The sequence below is a fragment of the Panthera uncia genome, chromosome X, assembly GCF_023721935.1.
Source record: "Panthera uncia isolate 11264 chromosome X, Puncia_PCG_1.0, whole genome shotgun sequence".
Taxonomy (NCBI): Eukaryota; Metazoa; Chordata; class Mammalia; order Carnivora; family Felidae; genus Panthera; species Panthera uncia.
The window spans coordinates 65,998,410-66,021,296 of NC_064817.1; the positions used below are offsets into that span (position 1 = coordinate 65,998,410).

A 22,887-nucleotide genomic window follows, 5' to 3' on the forward strand; every position below is an offset into this window, starting at 1 on the left:
TTATCCATTCTGATACCCTATGTCTTTTGGTTGGAGCATTTAGTCCATTTACATTCTGTGTTATTATAGAAAGATATGGGTTTAGAGTCATTATGATGTCTGTGGGTTCCATGCTTGTAGTGATGTCTCTGGTACCTTGTCTCACAGGTCCCCCTTAGGATTTCTTGTAGGGCTGGTTTAGTGGTGACGAATGTGTTTAGTTTTTGTTTGTGAAGACTGTATCTCTTCTATTCTAAATGACAGACTTGCTGGATAACGGATTCTCGGCTGCATATTTTTTTCTGTTCATTACATTGAAGATTTCCTGCCATTCCTTTCTGGCCTGACCAGTTTCAGTGGAGAGATCCATCACTAGTCTTATCAGTTTCCCTTTATGTGTTAGAGCATGTTTATCCCTAGCTGCTTTCCGAATTTTCTCTTTATCCTTATATTTTGCCAGTTTCACTATGATATGTCATGCAGAAGATCAATTCAAGATACGTCTGAAGGGAGTTCTCTGTGCCTCTTGGATTTCAATGCCTTTTTCCTTCCCCAGATCAGGGAAGTTCTCAGCTATGATTTCTTCAAGTACACCTTCAGCACCTCTCTCTCCCTCTTCCTCCCCTGGAATCCCAATTATGCATATGTTATTACATTTAATTGTTACTTAGTTTTCTAATTTTCCCCTCTTACTCCTGTATTTTTTTTATCTCTCTTTTTCTCAGCTTCCTCTTTTTCCATAGTTTTATCTTATAATTCACCTATTCTCTCCTCTGCCTCTTCAATCTGAGCTGTGGTCATCTCATTTTTATTTTGCAGCTCATTTATAGCATTTTTAGCTCCTCCTGACTCTTTCTTAGTCCCTTGATCTCTGTAGTAATAGATTCTCTGCTGTCCTTTATGCTTTTTTCAAGCCCAGCGATTAATTTTATGACTATTACCTTAAATTCATTTTCTGTTACATTGCTTAGATCGTTTTGATCAGTTCTTTAGCTGTCTCTAGTTCCTGGAGTTTATTTTGAGGAGAATTCTTCCATGTTGTCATTTTGGATAGACCCTGGAGTGGCATGGAACTGCAGGGCTCTTCCTGTGTGCTGTCTGGAGTAACTTACATTGGTGGTCAGACCTGATGTCTGCCCCCAGCCACCGCTGGAGCCACAGTCAGACTGGTGTGTACCTTATCTTCCCCTCTCCAGGGGCAGGACTCAATGTGGAGTAGTGTGGCCCCTGTCTGGACTACTTGCACACTGCCAGGCTTGTGGTGCTGCTTCGATGGGATCTGGCATATTAGCTGGGGTGGATCAGCAGGGTGCCAGGGGCAGTAGGGGCAGACTCAGCTTGCTTTGCCTTAGGTGTCCGCTTCGGGAGGAGCCCTGCAGCACCGGGAGGGAGGCCAACCATTCAGAGGGATGGATCCACAGAAGCACAGCATTGGGTGTTTGCCCGGTGCAAGCAAGTTCCCTGATGGGAACTGGTTCCCTTTGGGATTTTGGCTGGGGGATGGGCAAGGGAGATGGTGCTGGCCAGCGCCTTTGTTCCCCGCCAAGCTGAGCTCTGTCTTCTGGGGCTCAACAACTCTCCTTCCCATTTTCCTCTAGCCCTCCCACTCTCCAAGCAGAGGTGTTGACTTATAACATTCCAGATGTTAAGTTCTGCTGGCTGTGAGAACACACTCCATCCAGCCCCTCCGCTTTTGCAAGCCAGACTCGGGGGCTCTGCCTTGCCCGGAAGGCTGCCTGCCCCTCCACCTCCCCGGCTCCCTCCTGCCAGTCCATGTAACATTCACTGCCTCTCACCCCATTCTACCCTCTTCCGTTGGCCTCTCATTTACGCTTTGCTCTGGAGAGTCCATTTTGCTAGCCTTCTGGCGGGTTTTCTGGGTTATTTAGGCAGATGTGGTTGGAATCTAAGTGATCAGTAGGACGCAGTGAACCCAGCATCCTCCTACCCCACCATCTTCCTCCAAAATCTTTCTACTCTGTGTGATTTTTTTGTGAATTCACAAATTGAATAAAGACACAGGAACTATAGAACTGTGCAGACTCTTTAAATTTGTACTTTTTACCCTAAAACACATATCGTTTTATGACAAAATAAAACCAGTAAATCCTCTTCCTATTCTGGGCCTATTTCTTTGTCTCCAAAATGAAGAATTAAGTTAAATGAGCTATAAATTGAAACCGGAGTGAACAGTACAGTGACAGTGTTTGGTGTTTTAATGGAGTCTGAAAGATGTAAGCCATGTGCCTGCACATAACTGGGATGGATCAGTAATGGAATACGCCTAATGATGTAACATAGGTGGCTGAACTACTAGATCACAAGAAATAGTGACATGAAATGAAAATTACCTAATGAAATTTTTCTAAGGAAAAGGAAAAGGTATGGGAATTCTTTGATACTACACTGATTTCCAGAGTGTAAAAAAATAATAATTTAAGAATTGTATTTAAAATATATACTTATGACATAAGGACTCATTTTTCTAACACTGTCATTACTTGGTTTGGTCTGTTTTCAAAAGACACAATTGCTTTAATTTGAAGCATTATCATTGTATTTCATGATAAGATATTCAAGTACCAGTAAAATTAGTAGTATAGGCAAACCGAAGGTCATAGGTACATATAAATGTGATTCTGTATTTATTTTGTTTGTTGGCTACTTCCATATCTCTAAATAATATATTTTATGGTTACTTTTCAATTTTATACATTTTCTCAAAATGGTCTTCCACAATGGGTGAAGATTTTGTTCATATACACCATCTCCTCTCCTCTTTTCCTAATATGATTCTATCTTTATTTTTAGTTCCTTCATTAATTGTCTTTGTAACTTTAAATATTTTATTTGAAAAATTTTTGTACTCATTCCTCTTCAGTTCTTTCCTGTCCCTTTTCTTTAACCCTTCTCTTATTTTATATTTTTATTGAAATATGATTGAAATACAACATATATTAGTTACAAATGTACCTCATAGTGATTTGATAATTTTATACATTAATACATGATTACCACCAGAAGTCTAGTTTCCATTTGTCACCATATAGACTTATTACAATATTATTGACTATATTCCCTATGATGGACGTGACATCCCCATGACTTAATCATTTTATTTTATTTTTTAAAGTTTATTTATTTTGAGAGAGAAAAGTGGGGGAAAGAAAGAGGGAGAGGGAGAATCCCAAGCAGGCTCTGTGCACAGCACAGACATGGGGCTCAAACCCACAAACTGTGAGATCATGTCCTGAGCCAAAATCTAGAGTCAGACGCTTAACTGAGCCACCCAGGTGCCCCTGACTTAATCATTTAAACTGGAAGTTTGCATGCCCCCTTTTCCTATTTCACCCATTCCTCCATCCCCTCCCTTCTGACAACTATCAGTTTGCTGTCTGTACCTATGAGCCTACTTCTGTCTTGCTTTATTGACTTATTTTTAGATTCCACATATAAGTAAAAATCATGTCATTTGCCTTTCTCTGACTTATTTCACTTAGCATAATATCCTCTACGTGATTGCATGTTGTTGGATTTGGCAGGATTTCATTCTATTGTATGGCTGAATAATATTCCAATGTGTTTGTGATACATTCTGTATCCATTTATTATTAATGGATACTTAGTTTGCTTCCATATCTTGATTATTGTATATAAAGCTATAATAAACAAAGGAATACATCCATCTTTTAGAATTAGTGTTTTTACATTCCTTGGATAAATAATGAGAAGTGGAATTGCTGGATCACATGGTAATTGAATCTTTTTTTTTTTTTTTTTTTTGAGGAAATCCATACTGTTTTTCATAGTGGCTGCATCAATTTATATTTTGACCAACAGTGCACAAAGATTCCCATTCCTCCACATCCTCCCCAACACTTGTTATTTCTTGCTTTTTGTTTGTTTGATAATTACCATTCTGGCAGGCATGAGTTGGTGTGTCCTTAAAGTTTTTATTTGCATTTCCCTGATGATTAGTGATATTGAGCATGTTTTGATCTTCCTGTTGGCCATCTCCCTGTTGTTGCCTGTTGACTTCTTTGGAAGAGTGTCTATTTAGGTTGCATGCCAATTTTTAATTAGCCTTTTTTTCTTTTACTATTGAGCTGTACAAGGTCATTATATCTTTTGGCTATCAACCCCAGGTGTCTTCTCCTGTTTAGTAGATTGTCTATTTATTTTGTTGTTGGTTTCCTTCACTGTGCAAAAGATTTTAGTTTGCTCTAGTTTCATTTATTCATTTTTGCTTTAGTTGTCCTTGTTTGAGGAAATACATCCAGTAAAATATTGGTAAGATCAATGCAAAAAAAACTTACTGTTTGTATTTTCATCCAGGAATTTTTTGGTTTCAGGCCTTACATTTAAGTATTTAATTCACTTCGAGTATATTTTTGTATTCACTGTAAGAAGGTGGTTTAGTTTTGCACACAATTTATTAAAAACACTGGTTTCTTTCTCCCCACTATATGTTCTTGCCTCCTCTGTTGTAGATAAATTGATCACAGAAAATGAGTTTATTTTTTGAGTATCTATTCTGTTCCATTAACTTACGTGCCTCTTTTGGTTCCAATACCATATACTTTTGATTATTATAGTTTTGTAGTGTAGTTCAGAATCATGTAGCATCTAATATTTCCATATTTATTCTTTTTTAAGATTTCTTTGTCTATTAAGTATCCATTGTAGTTTCCTTCAAATATCAGGATTATTTACTGTAATTCTGTAAAAATGTCATTAGTATTTTATAGGGATTGTATTGGATCTTTAGATTGCTTTGGGTGGTATAGATATTTTAATGATATTAACTCTTTGGGTAGTATAGATATCTTAAAGATATTAATTCTTCCTGTCCATGAGTACAAAATATATTTTCACTTATTTGTGTTGTCTTTAATCACTTTTACAATGTCATCGTTTTCTGAATATGAGAGTTTCACCTCCTTGGTTAAATCTATTCCTGAGTATTTTATTATTTTGATGTTATTGTAAAAGGGATTGTTTTCTTAATTTTTCTTTCTGATAGTTCATTTTAGTGTATAGATATATAATACATCTCTGTATATTAATTCTGTATCCTATAATGTTACTGAATTCATTTTCATGTCATCTTCAAATAGTGACAATTTTACTTCTTCTTTTTCAATTTGGATACCTTTTACTTATTTTTCTTTCCTAATCGCTGCGACTAGGACTTTAATACTATGTTGAATAAAAGTGCTCAGAGCAGGCCTCCTTTTCTTGTTTCTGATTTAGAGGAGAAGCTTTCAGCTTTTCACTGCTGAGTATCTTAGCTGTGGGTTTATTATATATGGCTTTTATATGTTGAAGTACATTCCTTCTACAAACACTTTGTTGTGAATTTTTATGATAAATTGATGTTGAATTTTGTCAAATGCTTTTTCTGCATCTATAGAAATTATCATACTTTTTTTCTTTTTTGATGAAATTTTTAGTGAATTTTCCATCACAATGGTGTGCCTTTTATTGTATCCTAGAATTCTAGGAATTGGGGATGTGGTAATGGTGAGTTTGGGAATCTAGGCTCCCAAAAGTACCTTCTGCTCTACCCTTAATTCTGCAATGGCTTCCAGGCAAATCACCCCTCCACTGGAACCACCCATTCGATGACCAAATTAATATCATTGGCAGTGAATTCCAGACACTCTTCCTTGGTCATGCTTTCCAATAGCCATAGGTATATGAGCTCCCAGAACCCCCACTGGCCAAGGACTGCCTTACGATCATACCTATAATGGGCACTGAGTACAACAGCCCTCCTTCTTGGGGTTACCAGCCTGCAATGATGATTCCTGCCATCAGGTCTTCTAGATACCATTAACACATCTCCTAAAAGAGGCTGGTTGCTGTGTGTACCATAGGAGGCTCATTCAGCTCGGTGCTGTGGAAATCAAACTGATAACTGACAGCATCAGCTACTGCCTGCATATAAGCTGCTGAGCCTTAGTGGCAGCAAAAAATAGTCATGAATAGGGGTCAGCCTATCAGTCACTCAACTGGCGATATAGGACCCAGTGGTTGTTATGGAGTGGGCTCCCAAAATCACGACCCCATCAAATTGCTCAGCCATTAAAGTGGTCCCTGTGGAGATTTCCTGGGTTTCCCAGTTGGGGATAATGGCCTCTGGACCACAGATCAACGTTGCTTGCTCCTCCAGAGGCTACTATAGTGGCTTCCAACTTCCTTCTCCAGTACTGTCACTAATCATGTACTTTTTAATCCTTCATTTTTTAATGTGGAATATCATGTTGATTGATTTTCATATGTTCAACCATCATTGAATCCCCGAAATGAATCTCACTTGACCATGTATTATTCTTTTAATATATTGTTTAATTCAATTTGCTAATAGGTTTTTGAGAATTTTAAAATCTAAGTTCTTTAGAAATATTGGCCCGATTGTTTGTGTCTTGCTTTCTTTTGTTTTGCAGATATGAAACAGCCTTGCAACCCAGGTATAAATCCCCACTTGGTCGTGGTGAATAATTTGTTTACTGTATTGTTGGAGCCAGTTGGCTAATATCCTGTTGAGGATTTTTGCATCTATGTTCATCAGGGAAATCAGTCTATGGTTCTCCTTTTTAGTGAGGTCTCTGTCTGGATTTGGAACCAAGGTAATGCTGGCTTCATAGAAAGAGTATGGAAGTTTTCCCTCCATTTCTATTTTTTGGAACACTTTCAAGAGAAAAATGTTAACTCTTCCTTAAATGTTTGGTAGAATTGCCCTGCAAAGCTTCCTGGCCCTGGACTCTTGTATTTTGGGAGATTTTTGATTACTAATTCGATTTCCTTACTGGTTATACGTCTGTTCAAATTTTCTATTTCTTCCTGTTTCAGTTTTGGTAGTGTATATGTTTCTAGGAATTTGTCTATTTCTTTCAGATTGACCGTTTCATTGTCATATAACTGCTCATAATATTCTCTTATTATTGTTTGTATCTCTGCTGTGTTGGTTGTGATCTCTCCTCTTTCATTCTTAATTTTATTTATTTGGGTCCTTTCTTTTTTCTTTTTGATCAAAGTGGTGAGTGGTCTATCAATTTTGTTAATCCTTTGAAAGAACCAGCTTCTGGTTTCATTAATCTGTTCTACTGTTTTCTTTTAGTTTCAATAGCATTAATTTCTTTTTTTTTTTTTTTTTTTTTAGAGCTTCAAATTCTATTTTATTTTATTTTATTTTTTTTTTATTTATTTTTTTTTTAATTTTTTTTTAATTTTTTAATATATGAAATTTACTGTCAAATTGGTTTCCATACAACACCCAGTGCTCATCCCAAAAGGTGCCCTCCTCAATACCCATCACCCACCCTGCCCTCCCTCCCACCCCCCATCAACCCTCAGTTTGTTCTCAGTTTTTAACAGTCTCTTATGCTTTGGCTCTCTCCCACTCTAACCTCTTTTTTTTTTTTTTCCCTCCCCCATGGGTTTCTGTTATGTTTCTCAGGATCCACATAAGAGTGAAACCATATGGTATCTGTCTTTCTCTGTATGGCTTATTTCACTTAGCATCACACTCTCCAGTTCCATCCATGTTGCTACAAAAGGCCATATTTCATTTTTTCTCATTGCCACGTAGTATTCCATTGTGTATATAAACCACAATTTCTTTATCCATTCATCAGTTGATGGACATTTAGGCTCTTTCCATAATTTGGTCAATAGCATTAATTTCTGCTCTAACCTTTATTATTTCCTGTCTTCTTCTGGATTTTGGTTTTATTTGCTGCTTTTTCCAGCTTCTTAAGACATAAGGTTAGGTTGTGTATCTGAGATCTTTCTTCCTTCTTTAGGAAGGCCTGGATTGCTATATTCATTCCTCTTATATGGCCTTTGCTGCGTCCCAGAGGTTTTGGATTGTGTTATCATTTTCATTGACTTCCATATACTTTTTAATTTCCTCTTTAACTGCTTGGTTAGCCCATTCATTCTTTAGTAGGATGTTCTTCAAGTATTTGTTACCTTTCCAAATTTTGTCTTGTGGTTGATTTCGAGTTTCATAGTGTTGTGGTCTAAAAATATGCACAGTATGATCTCGACCTTTTTGTACTTACTTAGGGTTGATTTGTGTCCCAGTATATGGTCTATTCTGGAGAGCATTCCATGTACACTGGAGAAGAAACTGTATTCTGCTGCTTTAGAATGAAATTTTCTGAATATATCTGTCAAATCCATCTGGTCTAGTGTATCATTCAAAGACATTGTTTCTTGTTGATTTTTTGATTAGATGATCTGTCCATTGTTGTGAGTGGGGTGTTGAAGTCTCCTACTATTATGGTATTACTATTGATGAGTTTCTTTATGTTTGAGATTAATTGATTTATATATTTGGGTGCTATCACATTTGGAGCATAAATGTTTACCATTGTTAGGTCTTCTTGGTGGATAGACCCCTTAATGATGATATAATGCCCTTCTGCATCTCTTGATATAGTCTTTATTTTAAAGTCTAGATTGTCTGAGATAAGTATGGCTACTCTGGCTTTCTTTTGTTGACCATTACATCATAGATGGTTCTCCATCCCCTTACTTTCAATCTGAAGGTGTCTTTAGGTCTAAAGTGTGTCTCTTGTAAACAGCATATAGATGGATCTTGTTTTCCTATCCATTCTGTTACCCTATGTCTTTTGATTGGAGCATTGAGCCCAATGATGTTTAGAGTACTGAAAGATATCAATTTATTGCCATTATGATGCTTGCAGAGTTGGAGTTTCTGGTGGTGTTCTCTGGTCCTCTCTAATCTTTGTTGCTTTTGGTATATATAATATGTTATATTATAATATATTAATATATATTATTTTATATAATTATATTATATATTATATATATATTATATTATTATATATAATATAATAGCATATAATATATAATATTATAATATTATAATTATAATATAATTATATTAATATATTCTATAAATATAATTAATATATAATTATATATTTGTTATATAATATATTATATATATTATATATAATATATATGTGTATATATAATATATATATTATATATATATATATGTATACATCTTTTCTTCCCTCAGAAATTCCCCTTTAAAATTTCTTGCAGGGCTGGTTTAGTGGTCACAAATTCCTTTAATTTTTGTTTCTCTGGGAAACTTTTTATCTCTCCTTCTATTTTGAATGACAGCTTTGCTGGATAAAGAATTCTTGGCTGCATATTTTCCTGATTCAGCACATTGAATATACCCTGCCACTCCTTTCTGGCCTTCCAAGTTTCTGTGGAAATTTCTGCTGCAAACCTGATCTGTCTTCCCTTGTAAGTTAGGGACTTTTTTTCCCTTGATGCTTTCATGATTCTCTCCTTGCCTGAGTATTTTGAGAATTTGTGTATTATATGCTCGCATAACCCTTCTACCCTGATTTTTCTCTCTTCATCTTCTGGGACCCCTTTGATTCTGATGTTGTTCCTTTTTAATGAGTCACTGATTTCTCTAAGTCTTAAATCGTGCATTTTTGCCTTAATCTCCCTCTTTTTTCTGCTTCATTATTCTCGGTAAGTTTGTCCTCTATATCACTAATTCTCTGTTCTAGCTACCCAGTCTCTAGTATTGGAACTGTGTTCTCCCTGATCAGTAATCATGCACCCGTCCTCTGTCTTCAGCTTTCATCCACTCTCCACTTCTTCACTATGAACAAGCCCCAGGCAATACCTCTCCCAAGTTTTGTCTCAGATGCATTTTTCCCCCAGCCCCTGACTTCTGAAGGACTGCTGCTTTTAGCCATTCCGCCCCTCTGCAAGAGGGTCTCATCGAGCAATGGCCAAATGAGCAAAGGCCAAATGTTGACTGCACCCAGGATCGCTTGCTAGACCCTGCTGCTTCTGGTGCCCCATTACTGAGGCCAGGTGCCAGCCCACCCCAGAAAAAGTTATCGAGATAGTGTAGCAGGAGCTACAGGGATTATGGAAAATCACAACACACATCTGGCACCAGGCTTCACCCTTAATGACCTTATTCCAGCACCAGCGAATGTAGCCATTTTGGGGGGTCTGCTGGGTCTAGGTGGCTTCAACAGTATCTACCAAATGTCCTTCCAGCAGTGGAACCGCTCTTCCCTGTGTGGCCTGAGATCCCCCCAGACCCCAGTCTGTTCCTGGGGATTCACCCTTCCCACCAGAGCACAGTCAGTTATTGAGCTGCAGAGTTGCAGACTTTGTGCTCCCCTTGTTTACAGTCTTAATGGAATTTAAACCCTCTCCTTTATCCTTTCTCCCTTTTTATTTTAGACCCTGTGGCTGTTTCCAATTTTCCACTTTCTCTCCAGCTGTTTTTGGGGAGGGGTGCTTTTCCTGTATTCTCCCCACCCCAAGTCTCCATCCTCTCTCTGCCTGCAAAAGCAACTCCCTGCCTGCCGCCAGCCTCTCTCTCCCCAAGTTCACCTCTCCATGCCACATACCTGCTGAATTCTGTGTTTCAGGTTGTGCAGATTGTTGGGTTAAACCTCCAATCAGTTTTTTAGGTGTGTTGGATGGTTTAGTGTTGGTCTGGCTGTATTCCATGGATGCGAGACACACAAAAACCTTCCATGCTGTTCCGCCATCTTGGCTCCTCCTCCTCTTTAGTATTATGTTTAGATCCTTTTCTCATTGTCTTTCTTGTATTCACTATAACATTTTTCCATTGTTGCTGTTTGTGGTACTGTGAGGTTCGTATAAAATAAAATACCTTAGGTATATTGTAGTCTTTTTAAAATTTATTTATTTAAATATAAGTTAGTTAACATACAGTGTAGTATTGGTTTCAGGAGTAGAAACCAGTGATTCATCACTTACATATAGCACCTAGTCTTCATCCCAACAAATGCCCTCCTTAATGCCCATCACCCATTTGGCCCATCCCCTCATCCACCTCCCCTCGAGCAATCCTCACTTTGTTCTATTTGTTATACTCCACTTTAAGTTGATATTAATTTTGTACTCATTCCAAATCTTTACTCATATCACCCAAAAATATTTTGAAAATACACTTTATATAATTTTATTTTATATATCCCTTAATTATTGTATTTTTAATTTTACTACTTTTATTTTACCCATCATACTTAACTTTATATGTGGTTGAACATTTATTTATTTATCCTTTACAGTGAGGTTTTTGCTTTTCTGTGTTTTCTTATTACTCACTAATGCCTGTCCATTTTAGCTCAGAGAAGTGTCTTTAACATCTCTTTTAAAGCTGATTTAGTGGTGATAATTTCCTTTAGTTCTTGCTTATCTGGAAAACAACTTGTAAGTCTTAATTTTGAATAATAAACTTGCTAGGCAGAGGATTCTTGGTTTGCAGTTTTCCTCTTTCAGCACTTCAGAATATGTCATGCTACTCCTTTCTGGCCTATAATGTTTCAGCTGAAAAATCTGCCGATAGCTTTCTGAGGTTTCCCTTGTATGTAGTAAGTTGCTTTACTCTTGGTGCTTTTAAAATTCTTTTTGTCCTTAACTTTTACCATTTTAAAATGTGTCCCCATGTGTTTCTCTTTGGTTTCATATTATTTGGAACTTTTGGGGCTTTGTGAACCTGTATGTATGTTTTCCTGTCCCAGATTAGAGACATCTTAGCACTTATTTCTTGAGATATTTTCATTTTCTGTGTCCCTTTCTCTTTCTCTTTTCCCATTCTGCTTGATGTTATCCAGATGTTGTCTTTTTTTTTCTCCCCTTTTGGTGCTCTGGGTGTTTGCCATTACTCTATATTCCAGCCCACAAATTCATACTTCTATTTTGTTCATTGCGCTGTTGAACCTCTCTAATGTATTTTTCAGTACAGTTATAATTTGTTTGGCACTTTCTTATATTTTCTATTACATTGGTGAAGTTCTCACTATGTTCATACATTCTTCTCCGAAGATCAATGAGCATCTTTATGACCATTACTTTGAATGCTTTATCAGTTAGATTGTTTATTTCCATTTCATTAAGTTTAATATGGGAATTTGCCTTATTCTTTGATTTGGAACATTTTCCTGTTTCCTCATTTTGCCTATCTGTGTTTGTATTGTATTAAGCAAAATGGCCACCTCCCCCACTCTTGAAGGAGAAGTCTTGTGTAGAAGCTGAAATGTGTGGTCCAGAAATTCAATCTTCCTTGGCTACCAGAGCCAGGTACTCTATAGTTGTACTTCTTATGGGTTGCACATACTCATGGGTTGTGATAAGGCTACAACTGCTGTACAGAGGTGGTGAAGCATGAGGCCTTTTCTTGAACTGTTTGTAACTCAACCCCTGCACAAGGAGAGTATAATTTTAGCCACTTGCTCATCTCATTGTTTCCTGGTCTCTGTGTGGGGTAGGCAAGGGATTTGGGTACTCATTTGTTCAGTTTGTGGCTAGTATGTTGCACAGGGAATGTGAATCTAAGGGCATTTTCCTAAACTGTGGCTCAAGTCTCTGAATGGTTTGGGTGAGGCTCAAGGAACTAACTAACCCAGTTGTGGCATTTCCACTACATAGGGATGGCAGGATGTGAGGCTCTTTCTCAACTTAGCTTTGGCTTGGTTGCTGTGTGGGTAGTGCAGGGCCTAGGGTGCTTACCCACCCTTGTTGTGCCTTGGTCTCTGCATGGGTTGGGGTGCTTGAGCACTCACTTGGCCCTATTGTGGCTTGGGTGTCCTGCACGTTGATTGGGGCATGGGATACTCATACATTCTGATTACAGTGAAGGATAGGAAGCACAGCCCACTGATGTTAACAGGCTAGAGGAAGAGAATCAAAAATGGGTATCATTGCCATTATCAGCAGCAAGTCAAGATGATATTGCAAAAATGACACTCTCCAGTGCTTCTGCCCCTTGATAACGTACTTGCAGGTTTCTACCTGTCTGGAAGCTGCTTAAAATTAGTAAATGGGTCTTTGTCATTCATGGTCTAGGCACTTTTCAATTTGTTGCTTTGGTGCTGAATATCAGGACAAATGGGTTTTCACACAAGAAAAATTTTGTGATTTGCAACGATATGGCTGGAGCTGGGCAATATTATGCAAGCAAAATAAGCAAAATAAGCAAAATAAGTCAGAATATAAATAATACATAAATATATAAATATATATATAAATATATAAATATATACCAAAGACATTTTGATTTTTCTTTTTCTTTTACAATCCTTGTTAGATCTGGTTTACTCAAAAAATATCTAAAATATGACCACCTTTCATCAACTACACTGCTACCTCCCTGGTCCCAGCCACTGTTAACTCTCTTCTGTAGAAAACATACATCACATCATGTTAAAACACATCACATCTGCTTAAAACTTTCAATCAAGGGATATATAGCATCTTTTGGGAGTGATTGAAATGTTTGGGGTGATTGTGGCAGTAGTTTGACAAATATGAATATGTATATATATATATATACACACACATATATATAATATGTATATTATATATAATGTAATATATAATATATAATGTATTATATACATAAAGTATTATATAATATATAATGTAATTGCTGTGAGGGCAAAGCTCTTTGTTTTGTTTGCTAATATACCCCAAATTCCCAAGAAAGTGGCTAGCACTTGATATTTATTGAACAAGAAAATTAGTGTGACGTTTATTTAAAAAATTGGAAAAAATGAATAAAATAATTGCTGGGCAGTTTTAAAAATCCAGATGATACTAGATAGTATAATTTTTAGTGTGCCCAGTTCATAAATACATTCATTGATTCATTGATTCATCCATTCATTCATTAAAAAAGGGTAAAAAAAAAGCTGTCAAATAACTATTAAGGTTATATTTGACCTGGATCATGAAAGATAAGAAATATTTTGAAAGGCAAAGACAGTGGGGAAATTTGTATCCAAGTACACTCAACTAGTTAATAGGAGAACCAGGCTATAAAATTTTATTATTAGATACAAGAGTATGATATTGAAAGGTGATATTAACTGAAGTAAAACATAGAATTTCCAGGAAGAATCCAAAGTGAGTGGTGGTAGAGACACAGGGTTGGCAACTCACATAGTAAACATAATTAAACCTAAGGGGCATAAAAGCTGCAATAGATTATTGTGATGCCTCTACACAGGTTTTCTTTTTAATATTAAACTATAAATTAAATGGAAAGAAGGTGAACAAAGGCCTATGATTTTTAATGGTGTAGTTTCAAAAGATTTTTTTCCTTTATTGCATAACTGTGTTGATATGCTGTTGCTTTGCTGTGCTTCAAACATGCAACTAGTCTACCTATTTCCCCTCAGTCACCATTAGTTTTGATTTCTTCTTGTTGACATTTGGCTGTCAATAACAAACTTTAATCCCAGGATCTCCCTTCTTTAGACAATGTTTCATCTTATGGAAAGTCCCAGAAACTCAAAACTCTTTCTCATATGGAAAAAATTCTACCACTTATTATTCCCTGAATTGTCAAAATAATTTCATACTATCTTAGCTCAGGCTGCTATGACAAATACCATAGAGTGGGTGACTTAACACATATTTCTCAAAATTTGATAGTCTAGAAGTCCACGACTAGGGTATAAGCATGGCTGAGTTCTGGTAAAAGACCTATTCTTGGCTTATAGACACCACTTTCTTGATATATTCTTGCATGGCATAGAAAGAGATCTGGTTTATTCATTCTCTTATAAGGGGACCAATCCCATCATGAGGACTCCACCCTTAGGACCTCATCTAAACCTAATTACCCCCTAAAATTCTCTACCTTCAAATACCATCATATTGGGCATTAAGGTTTCAGAATATGAATTTTAGGGACACACAAACATTCAGTCCATAGTAGTCACCCTTAAAGTATTAACTATGGTTTAACAGAAGCATTTAAATCTCTTAAAGCCAAAATATAAAGGAATGAATGTCAAATATTTGGACTTGTAATGTGAAATGCTTTAGAAAGTGGCATTTCCAGTAATTCTCGTAAACCACAATATGTAGATGAAAGTTATTCCATCTGTATTTTAGGCTACACACAGTCAACACTTCATCCTAATTATTTGAGAAGTATCATCATGTAGAAAAAAATACTGAACTATAAATCAAGAGTGTGAGTAATAAGACACATTTCTTATAGTAAAATAAAGGTACCTATAATAAATGACCAAGAAATAGAAACATAATTTATACAGGAGGAAATAAATAAATATAAGAAATAAAATTATTAAAAAATATTGACTATGGGGTGCCTGGGTGGCTCATTCAGTTAAGCCTCTGACTTCAACTCAAGTCATGATCTCATGGTTCGTGAGTTCAGGCCCCATGTCAGGCTCTATGCTGGCAGCTCAGAGCCTGGAGCCTGCTTTGGATTCTGTATCTCCCTCTCTCTCTGCCCCTCCTCCACTCGTGCTCTGTCTCTCTCTCTCTCAAAAATAAATAATAATAAAATATTTAAAAATTTAAAAAAATATATTGACCATGGTTAGTAATGAAAACAATCCTATGAGATCATTTCTCATATAATAATGAAGTAAAAATATAATAATCCATACCTAAATTATATAAATATAACATAAATTTTATATGTATTATGTGTTTAAGATATCTTACATATATATCTCACATAGAGTTCTTGAGGCTTTAAGGATGGTGGTACATTTATTCACGGCTGACGCAAAAGAACAGTGTAAACTGGTCTAACCTTCCTCTAGAATTATATGGAACTATGAAGGAAGAGTCGTAAATGTGGTAATACTATTTGATTCAGTAATCCCATTACTTGAAATGTATTGTAATAAAAATATCAGCAGATGGATAAACAAACACTAGGAATAAAGGCAATGATTACAATACAGTCTATAAAGGAAAAACTTTGGAATTAAACTAAAGGTATCAAACTAGGAGAATGGTTTAGTAAAATATATATAATCATATGCATTCATTGAAATAATTATAAAACCTTGATAATTAAAGGAAAAAGTTCATACTATACTTTTAAGAGATAAAAACAGGAAAAAATACTATGGGATCACAACTAAGCAAAAATCTGCATGTTTCTGAACAAAGATAGTAATATGCAAATATGAATATATTTATATTAGTAGGGTGGAATTTGAAGTGACTTTCCATTATTGTTAACTACTTTTTGTGTTTTTATATTATATTATCAATTTCAAAAGTTCTGGTCTATTAAAATAGTTGTGAGATCTTAGATACATAATGTACTTTGATAGAACTTGGTTCCTACACAAATCCTTATTGTTGGATGAGTATTCAGTACTTCTCACCTTTTGGTGAACATTAGGAGCACCCAGGGATGTTGAACATGCAAATTTCTGACTCCATCTCAGACTTCGACTTGATAAGTCTGGGGTGGAGTCCAGGGACCTGTATTTTTAATAAAAAATAATAAAAATGATATCCAAGTTCCTTTCACTTGTGACATTATGTGTTTTGGTGTGGTCTCTAAAAAACCTGGAACTCTCCATAATTAATAGATAAATAATATTTTAATTTTATTTTCTTTTTTTTCCTTTTTTTACTTTATTCCTCAGCCTGAAGCAAAGTGGATTCATAAGCTGCTTTAAAGAAAAAGAAAAAGAAAAAGAAAATAAAAGAACAACTGAGCACTTGGTTTCACAGAATGGCCTTACCACAGTAAACACTGGCTACTCCCAAATGATCATTTCTACTTGTGTGGAACTGTAATAAATAAAAACAAGTCTTCCATGAATCCCAGTGTTGCATCCACACGACTCCTGAAACAGAATGCTACGGGCACCAGTGACAGTCACAACAAAGTTTATTGCAATGAGAAGCAAGGCCGACAGATCGGGACCAACACTCTTGATCAGAGTGTGGCCTTGAACAGCCGGGGTACAGAGTTTTTATAGCCTACCACATCGTCTTATCACCACCTGGGAACAGAACAAAGAAATAGTTCCCAGATCGGGGTGGAAACAGTTCAGACATGCCCTTGCCCCAATTCAATCAAACACTAATCCAGTTGATTTTCCTTGAACTTGTTCCCTTGATTGATAGGACAAGGCTGTTAGCTCTTAACCTACAGTATCCAAACAAAGCTGTTATTTCTCAAGGCTACAGGTTAGCCCTACACTACAATTTAACACTTACACCAGGAGCTGATTTTGTGTATAATTTATAGAGGTAATTTTAGTGGTACATGCTTTATTAAATGCGTGAACTATTCAAGCCAAAATGCTGTAGCATTTTACCCCATGTTCTGAAACTTTAATTGGAAACCATTTCTAAATTTAGGTTAAAACTTTACAATCTCCCTTTGAATACATTTATCATGTTTTGTTTTATCTACCTTTTCTTAGCATTAAGAAAAAGTAAACAGATAATGGAAGGAAAGAATCATATCTTTTACACCCTTAAAAGAAATAAACAGATATATGTAGAGAGTAACCCCCACTTCCTACATACATATAGACCTCTAAATGTAATCATTTACTTTTAGACACTTTTTCTTTAGTTTATTACTTTATTTAATGATAATCTGCAAGTTACCCTGAAAGAATAACACATATTTGTCAATTATTTTACATATTTCCATGAATATGCTTGTAATGTTTATTCTTGAAAGCTGTAAAGGGGTGTGGAAAGAACGACAGTCTAATCCGAAGTAGGATTAGATTAGATTAGATTAGATTAGATAATCGTCTTGGTCTGTCTTGGCTGCTATAACCAAAATACCATGAATTGGGTAGCTCATAAATAAATTTATTTCTCACAATTCTAGAGGTTGGGTAGTCCAAGATCAAGGAACCAGAAAATTCAGGGTCTTGTGAGAGCCTACCTTCTGGTTCATAGACCTCCCTTATCACTGTGTCCTCACATAGTGGAAGGGGAAAAGGGAGCGCTGGGTTCTCTTTTATAAAAACACTAATTCCTCTCTTGAGGGCTCTGCTCCCCCAAAGCACTTCCCAAAGACTCTACCTTTGGGGTCTTAAGGCCCACTCTAATGCCACCACATTTGGAATTAAGATTTTAATATATGAATTTTGAGAGAACACAAATATCCTATCTATTGAAACAACAAATATATAGATAGAGCTATAGACAGATATAAATATGGAGCACTCCTTCATTCCATAAAGTCTGATTTCTGCCTTTTGTTATAATCTTGTCTTCCATTTACTCAGAAATTACTACATTTCAGATCCAATTCTTAAGGAGGTGTCATTTTTCTAACCCATTTGATAACTTTACACATTCCCTAAATGACACAAAAAAGTTTTTTTATTGCAACATTGTAAATATGAAAAGTTTAAAAACAGTCCATTTATCTGTCATTAAATGATTGGTTGAATATATAACAGTACTTCATTGCAATGGAATACCACGTGAATCTGAAAAGGAATAAAGAAGCTCTCTATGTAGTGAGATGGAAAGATCTTTTACTTAAGTTTTAGTGAAAAAAAATCAAGGTGAATAAGAGATATGTTATATAAGCTATAGTATTTTTTAAAAGAGGAAAGAGAGAATGCATGTGTGTGTGTCTGTGTATGTGTGTCCTTGTGTGTGTGTGTGTGTACCTGTATTTCCTAAAAGAAGCTCTTGAATGATATAAAATAAAATAATAAAAGCAATTACCTATAAATAATAAGTGATGTTGGAGAAATAAATGAGAAACAGGGATGAAATTTAGACCCAATACCAATATTCAGCCAGTACACAAGGATAGATCTGTAAATGTTGGTAAAAATACTTCCAAAACAGTTGGCAAATGGCAGCTAGAGAATTTACCCTCCACCTGAAATGTCTCTCTGGCCTTCTACCCTAGAGCACCAGCGATCCTCCAGGAATTACAAGCTAAGGCATAATGAAAAATATAAATGACTTACTAAGGGAAACAGTGTTGAAAGGTAAAGGAGAAAAGGAGAAAGAGTAGGTAGGGAGAATCTTCAGATTACCATGCAGTTGTGACCCATGTTAAAAGAGAAAGAAAAAGGAAAGCTGGAAGGAAGAGCCTGAGACTGTGATGCAGCTCAGAGAGTCTCAACCAGGCCGGTGAAAAGCCATGAGTAAACACTGCTCTTTAGAAGAGTTTGTGTTGGTAAGGAATATCCTGACCTTTGTACCCCCATGGTGCTAAATCATTAGCTGGAAAAAATCCAGTGAAAGAGTGGCCCTGGCTTGCACACTGGTGGATCTCAAATTTTCAGTAGCTTGAGGCTATCAGTATCTATGCTCCTCATAGCACAATCTTTCTTTCTTTCTTTTTTTTAAAGAAAGGATTATCTTGATATGCAGGTTTTTAATGTTTATTTATTTCTGAGACACAGAGAGAGCATTAGTCGGGGAGGGGCAGAGAGAGAGAGAGGGAGACACAGAATCAGAAGCAGACTCCAGGCTCTGAGCTGTCAGCACAGAGCCCGATGCAGGGCTGGAACTCACAGACCGCGAGATCATGACCTGATCCGAAGTCGGAGGCTCAACCGACTGAGCCACCCAGGCGCCCCAATCTTTCTTGAAGTGAGATCTGAGCAGCAAACTCAGTCACTACACAGATTAATTTCTCTATCCATACTCACCCCTCCAAAGCTCCTGTGGACTTCTTCTTAGGGAGAAAAGTGGAAAAACAATAGCCTTCATCACTGTTGTTGATGTTAGGGTCACAATTGGCTGACTTCCTATGCCGTCCATTCTTTCTCTTCATCCTCAGGTATTGCTTCTATAGATCTTGCTGCCTTACCTGGTGGTACAACCTCCAATTTCATTCCAGAAGGGTCTGAGACCCTAGTAATCATACACTCTTCAAACTCCATTCATAGTAAAAAATGGAAAAAAGAGTACCAAGAGATCATGTGCCTTTCACAGATATTCTTTCTCTCTTATATTGTAAACAGGAACTCTATCTCCTCTTGCTGATCAGGTTAAATTACCCTGTCAAGGTGGTGAATTTTCTTCACAATAGCTGGCCTCTAAACATAAGGAGTCCAAAGTTCCCTGGCAATATACATAACTTGCACTTCACTGGGACTATTGCTATTTCCCCTGGCAAGAATATGTTCCTTTTAGGAGGATTAGGACTTATAACACTACATTGACCAGAACTGATGTAACAAGAACTCAAGCTCTAGTGAGCCATTAAGAGGGATGGTAAGTGAGGCCACTCCTGAGTATATCACTTCATTTCTAAGCACATATGCTCTCCCTATTCAAGGCACACCATTACATAGAAGTTGCTGTTTTCATGCATGCACTGCATCTTAAAGAATGTCACTCAATTTTGAAGAGTATTGCACCCAAGTTAATATTTTATTATGCCTTCAGTAGGTCATTCAGGCTCTCTCTGAAGACAGTTGCTTCTGGATAGTGCAATATGTATTACCAGTGAATCTCTTGGCCAGTTTACTCCCACTTCTCCTTTACTGTGAAGTGAATCCTCTAGTTAGATACTATACTCTTTTAAGGTCATCCCTGAGTGTGGCTGTAATGTAGGTACCATATATTTTTAGCTTGAACCCACAAACTGAACTAACCTATTTATGAATGAAATTCAGGCTTTCTCTCCTTTTTCAAATATTCACAGGTGTAAGCAGAGGGAGGGTGCTAGTGCAAGTATGTTGGATGACATAGAGGTCTGTGTAAACTGTTCATAAAATTTATTTATAACTTCTGGTCCTGCTTAGGCTTGATCCCAGAATGACCATGTCCATTTTATGATGGATAGCTGCTGGGCCTTCATGACTTTTTGATTACGAAAAATTCTTCAACAGAATCTGGATTATGCTTGGCAGTTCTGGATTCATAATCATTTGGTATCCTATTGTAAAACATTTTGTCTCTATTATAGCCCAGTACCATGCCAAGAGTTGTCAGTTAAAGGGCATATAATTCTTGGATATAGACACCATGGCTTTGCTTCAGAAACCCAGGGGCTTGAATTGAGATTCTCACACTGGCACCTGTCAGAAACACCACATTGCACCTTTCTCTACCACTTACACCTCCAAAACCAGAGAATTTTATTCATTCTGTGCCACAAGCAGCAGGGATACTGACACCACAACTTGGGCTTATTATCAAGCCCTTTTCTGTTTCAAGGCCCCATTGAAATCTGTCAGCCTTTAGTGTCACCCAGTAAGTCAAATGGAGCAGTATTCTTTTGTGTGGACTGTGTTACTCCGGAATCCAAAGAAGACCACCAGACAATGTATTTCTTTCTGCTTAGTAATAAATGCCAGACACAACTTTTTTTTTTTCTGTAGAGGGGCAGTGTCTCAGCATGTCTTTGACCACTGGACGAAAAGTTTTAGTAAAATTGCAAGTTCCTGAATATTTCTATTATTTGTCCTCCATTCTCTGAAATAAATGTCCCTTAATAAAGCCTTCCAGCATATTTTTCAACTTTTTTATTATCCTGCCTCATCAGCATAATGCCACTAATGTAATATTCTATAGGGTATACAGATGTTTCAGAATAGTTTACACTATATTATAAGAAAGAATGGGAGATTTAACATAGATCTCAGCAAACTGTAGATGCATATCATTGTCTGCCTCATATGATTGTGAACTGTTTTCTGTTTCCCTTTTCTGAATAAATAGAAAATAATTTCCCAAATCAGTGTATGTGAGGTCTTTCCAAGCTGACCTAGCAACAGTACCATGACTAGCAGAGCAGCTACAGTTGGGAATACTACCTGGATGAACTTGTAGTAGTTTATAGTCATTCTCCATGATTCATCCAGTTTTCTCAGTAGGCAAACTGACAAATTAAGCAGAGCTATGAGTGGCAATGTTATTCTTGTATACTTTTTCTCCTTAAAAGTAATATAAATCATTGCCAAGTGGACCTAAGGATGCTATATATACTTTTATGTTTCTCCTAAAGAGTGGAGAGGAATTTTCTAATGTTTCCACTTGATTTCATTACTTAATAACTACTACTCCACAGTCCATGGACCACATAGAGGGTTACTCCAACTGCCAAGTATACAGCTGAAAATGATACACTTAGAAGTTGAGGAAATGACCAGTGGTTGGGTTTGCAAGATCCATTAGACCAATCATAAGCTGAACCATAACCAAGACTCTACTTATTACCTGTTCATATGTACTTGTTTTCTAGGGTAGCCTACCAAAGTGGCAGGTACTTAAGCTGCCACAAACTGAATGGCTTGAGCCATAGAAATTTATTCTCTCACCATTTTGTAGGCTATAACAACATAATCAAGGTGTTGACAGAGTTGGTTCCTTCTGAGGACTGTGAGGGAAGGACTCTCCTTGGCTTGTAGATGGATGTATTCATATGCACATGGTATTCTCCCTCTACATATGTATCTGTGTCCAAATTTCCATTTTTTATAAGGAGACATATCACATTGGATTGGGATCTATCCCAATGACCTCATTTAAACATTTATCTCTGTAAAGACTCTCCCTCAAAGGTCATGTTCTGAAGTATTGAAGGTGAGGATATCAGCAGAGAAATTTGAGGGACACAATTCAACCCGTAACCCATCTCTAAGGCCTTACTAAGGGTACCGTGATGGTGATGCTTCAGTTCTCTGGATATCAATGTCAAGTCAGATGCTGTGTCCAATATTCCTCAAAGTAACTGTATTTTCTCCTTTTCCTAGTGTATAGGCACTCAAGTAAATGGTCCTAGGTCTTATTAAGTACTTATTAAGTACTTATTAAGATATTATTGACTAAATTCCCGATGCTATTCTTTTCATCTGTGTGACTTATAACACAGGTGTGTAAATGTTTGCACCTTAAACTTTTACAACTATTTTACTTATCAACTGAAGTATTGTCACATATTCAGCAAAGTCTCAGGATATGAAATCAATGTACAGAAACTGGTGCATTTCTATACGCCAATAATGAAGCAGCCAAAAAAGAAGTCAAGGAATCGATCTTGTTTGCAATTGCACCAAAAAATTAGGAATCTGAGAATAAACCTAACAAAAGTGGTAAAAGATCTATACTCTGAAAACTATA

The 22,887-nt window shown here is 36.6% G+C and overlaps 1 protein-coding gene and 1 pseudogene across 5 annotated transcripts in view; one reads left to right on the forward strand and one right to left on the reverse strand.

Annotated features, from left to right (window-relative positions):
• The window catches only part of CYLC1 (cylicin 1), a 77,419-nt gene extending 60,780 nt beyond the window's left edge, over window positions 1-16,639 (forward strand). For all 5 annotated transcript variants that reach the window (XM_049644010.1, XM_049644013.1, XM_049644014.1 and 2 more), the window contains one exon: window positions 16,461-16,639. In XM_049644010.1, the coding sequence (XP_049499967.1) occupies window positions 16,461-16,493 (33 nt within the window). In that variant the 3' untranslated portion in view covers window positions 16,494-16,639. The remainder of the gene's footprint in view (window positions 1-16,460) is intronic.
• Window positions 4,851-11,883, reverse strand: LOC125932317 (proteasome subunit beta type-6-like; annotated as a pseudogene).
• Window positions 16,640-22,887: the final 6,248 nt, after the last annotated feature.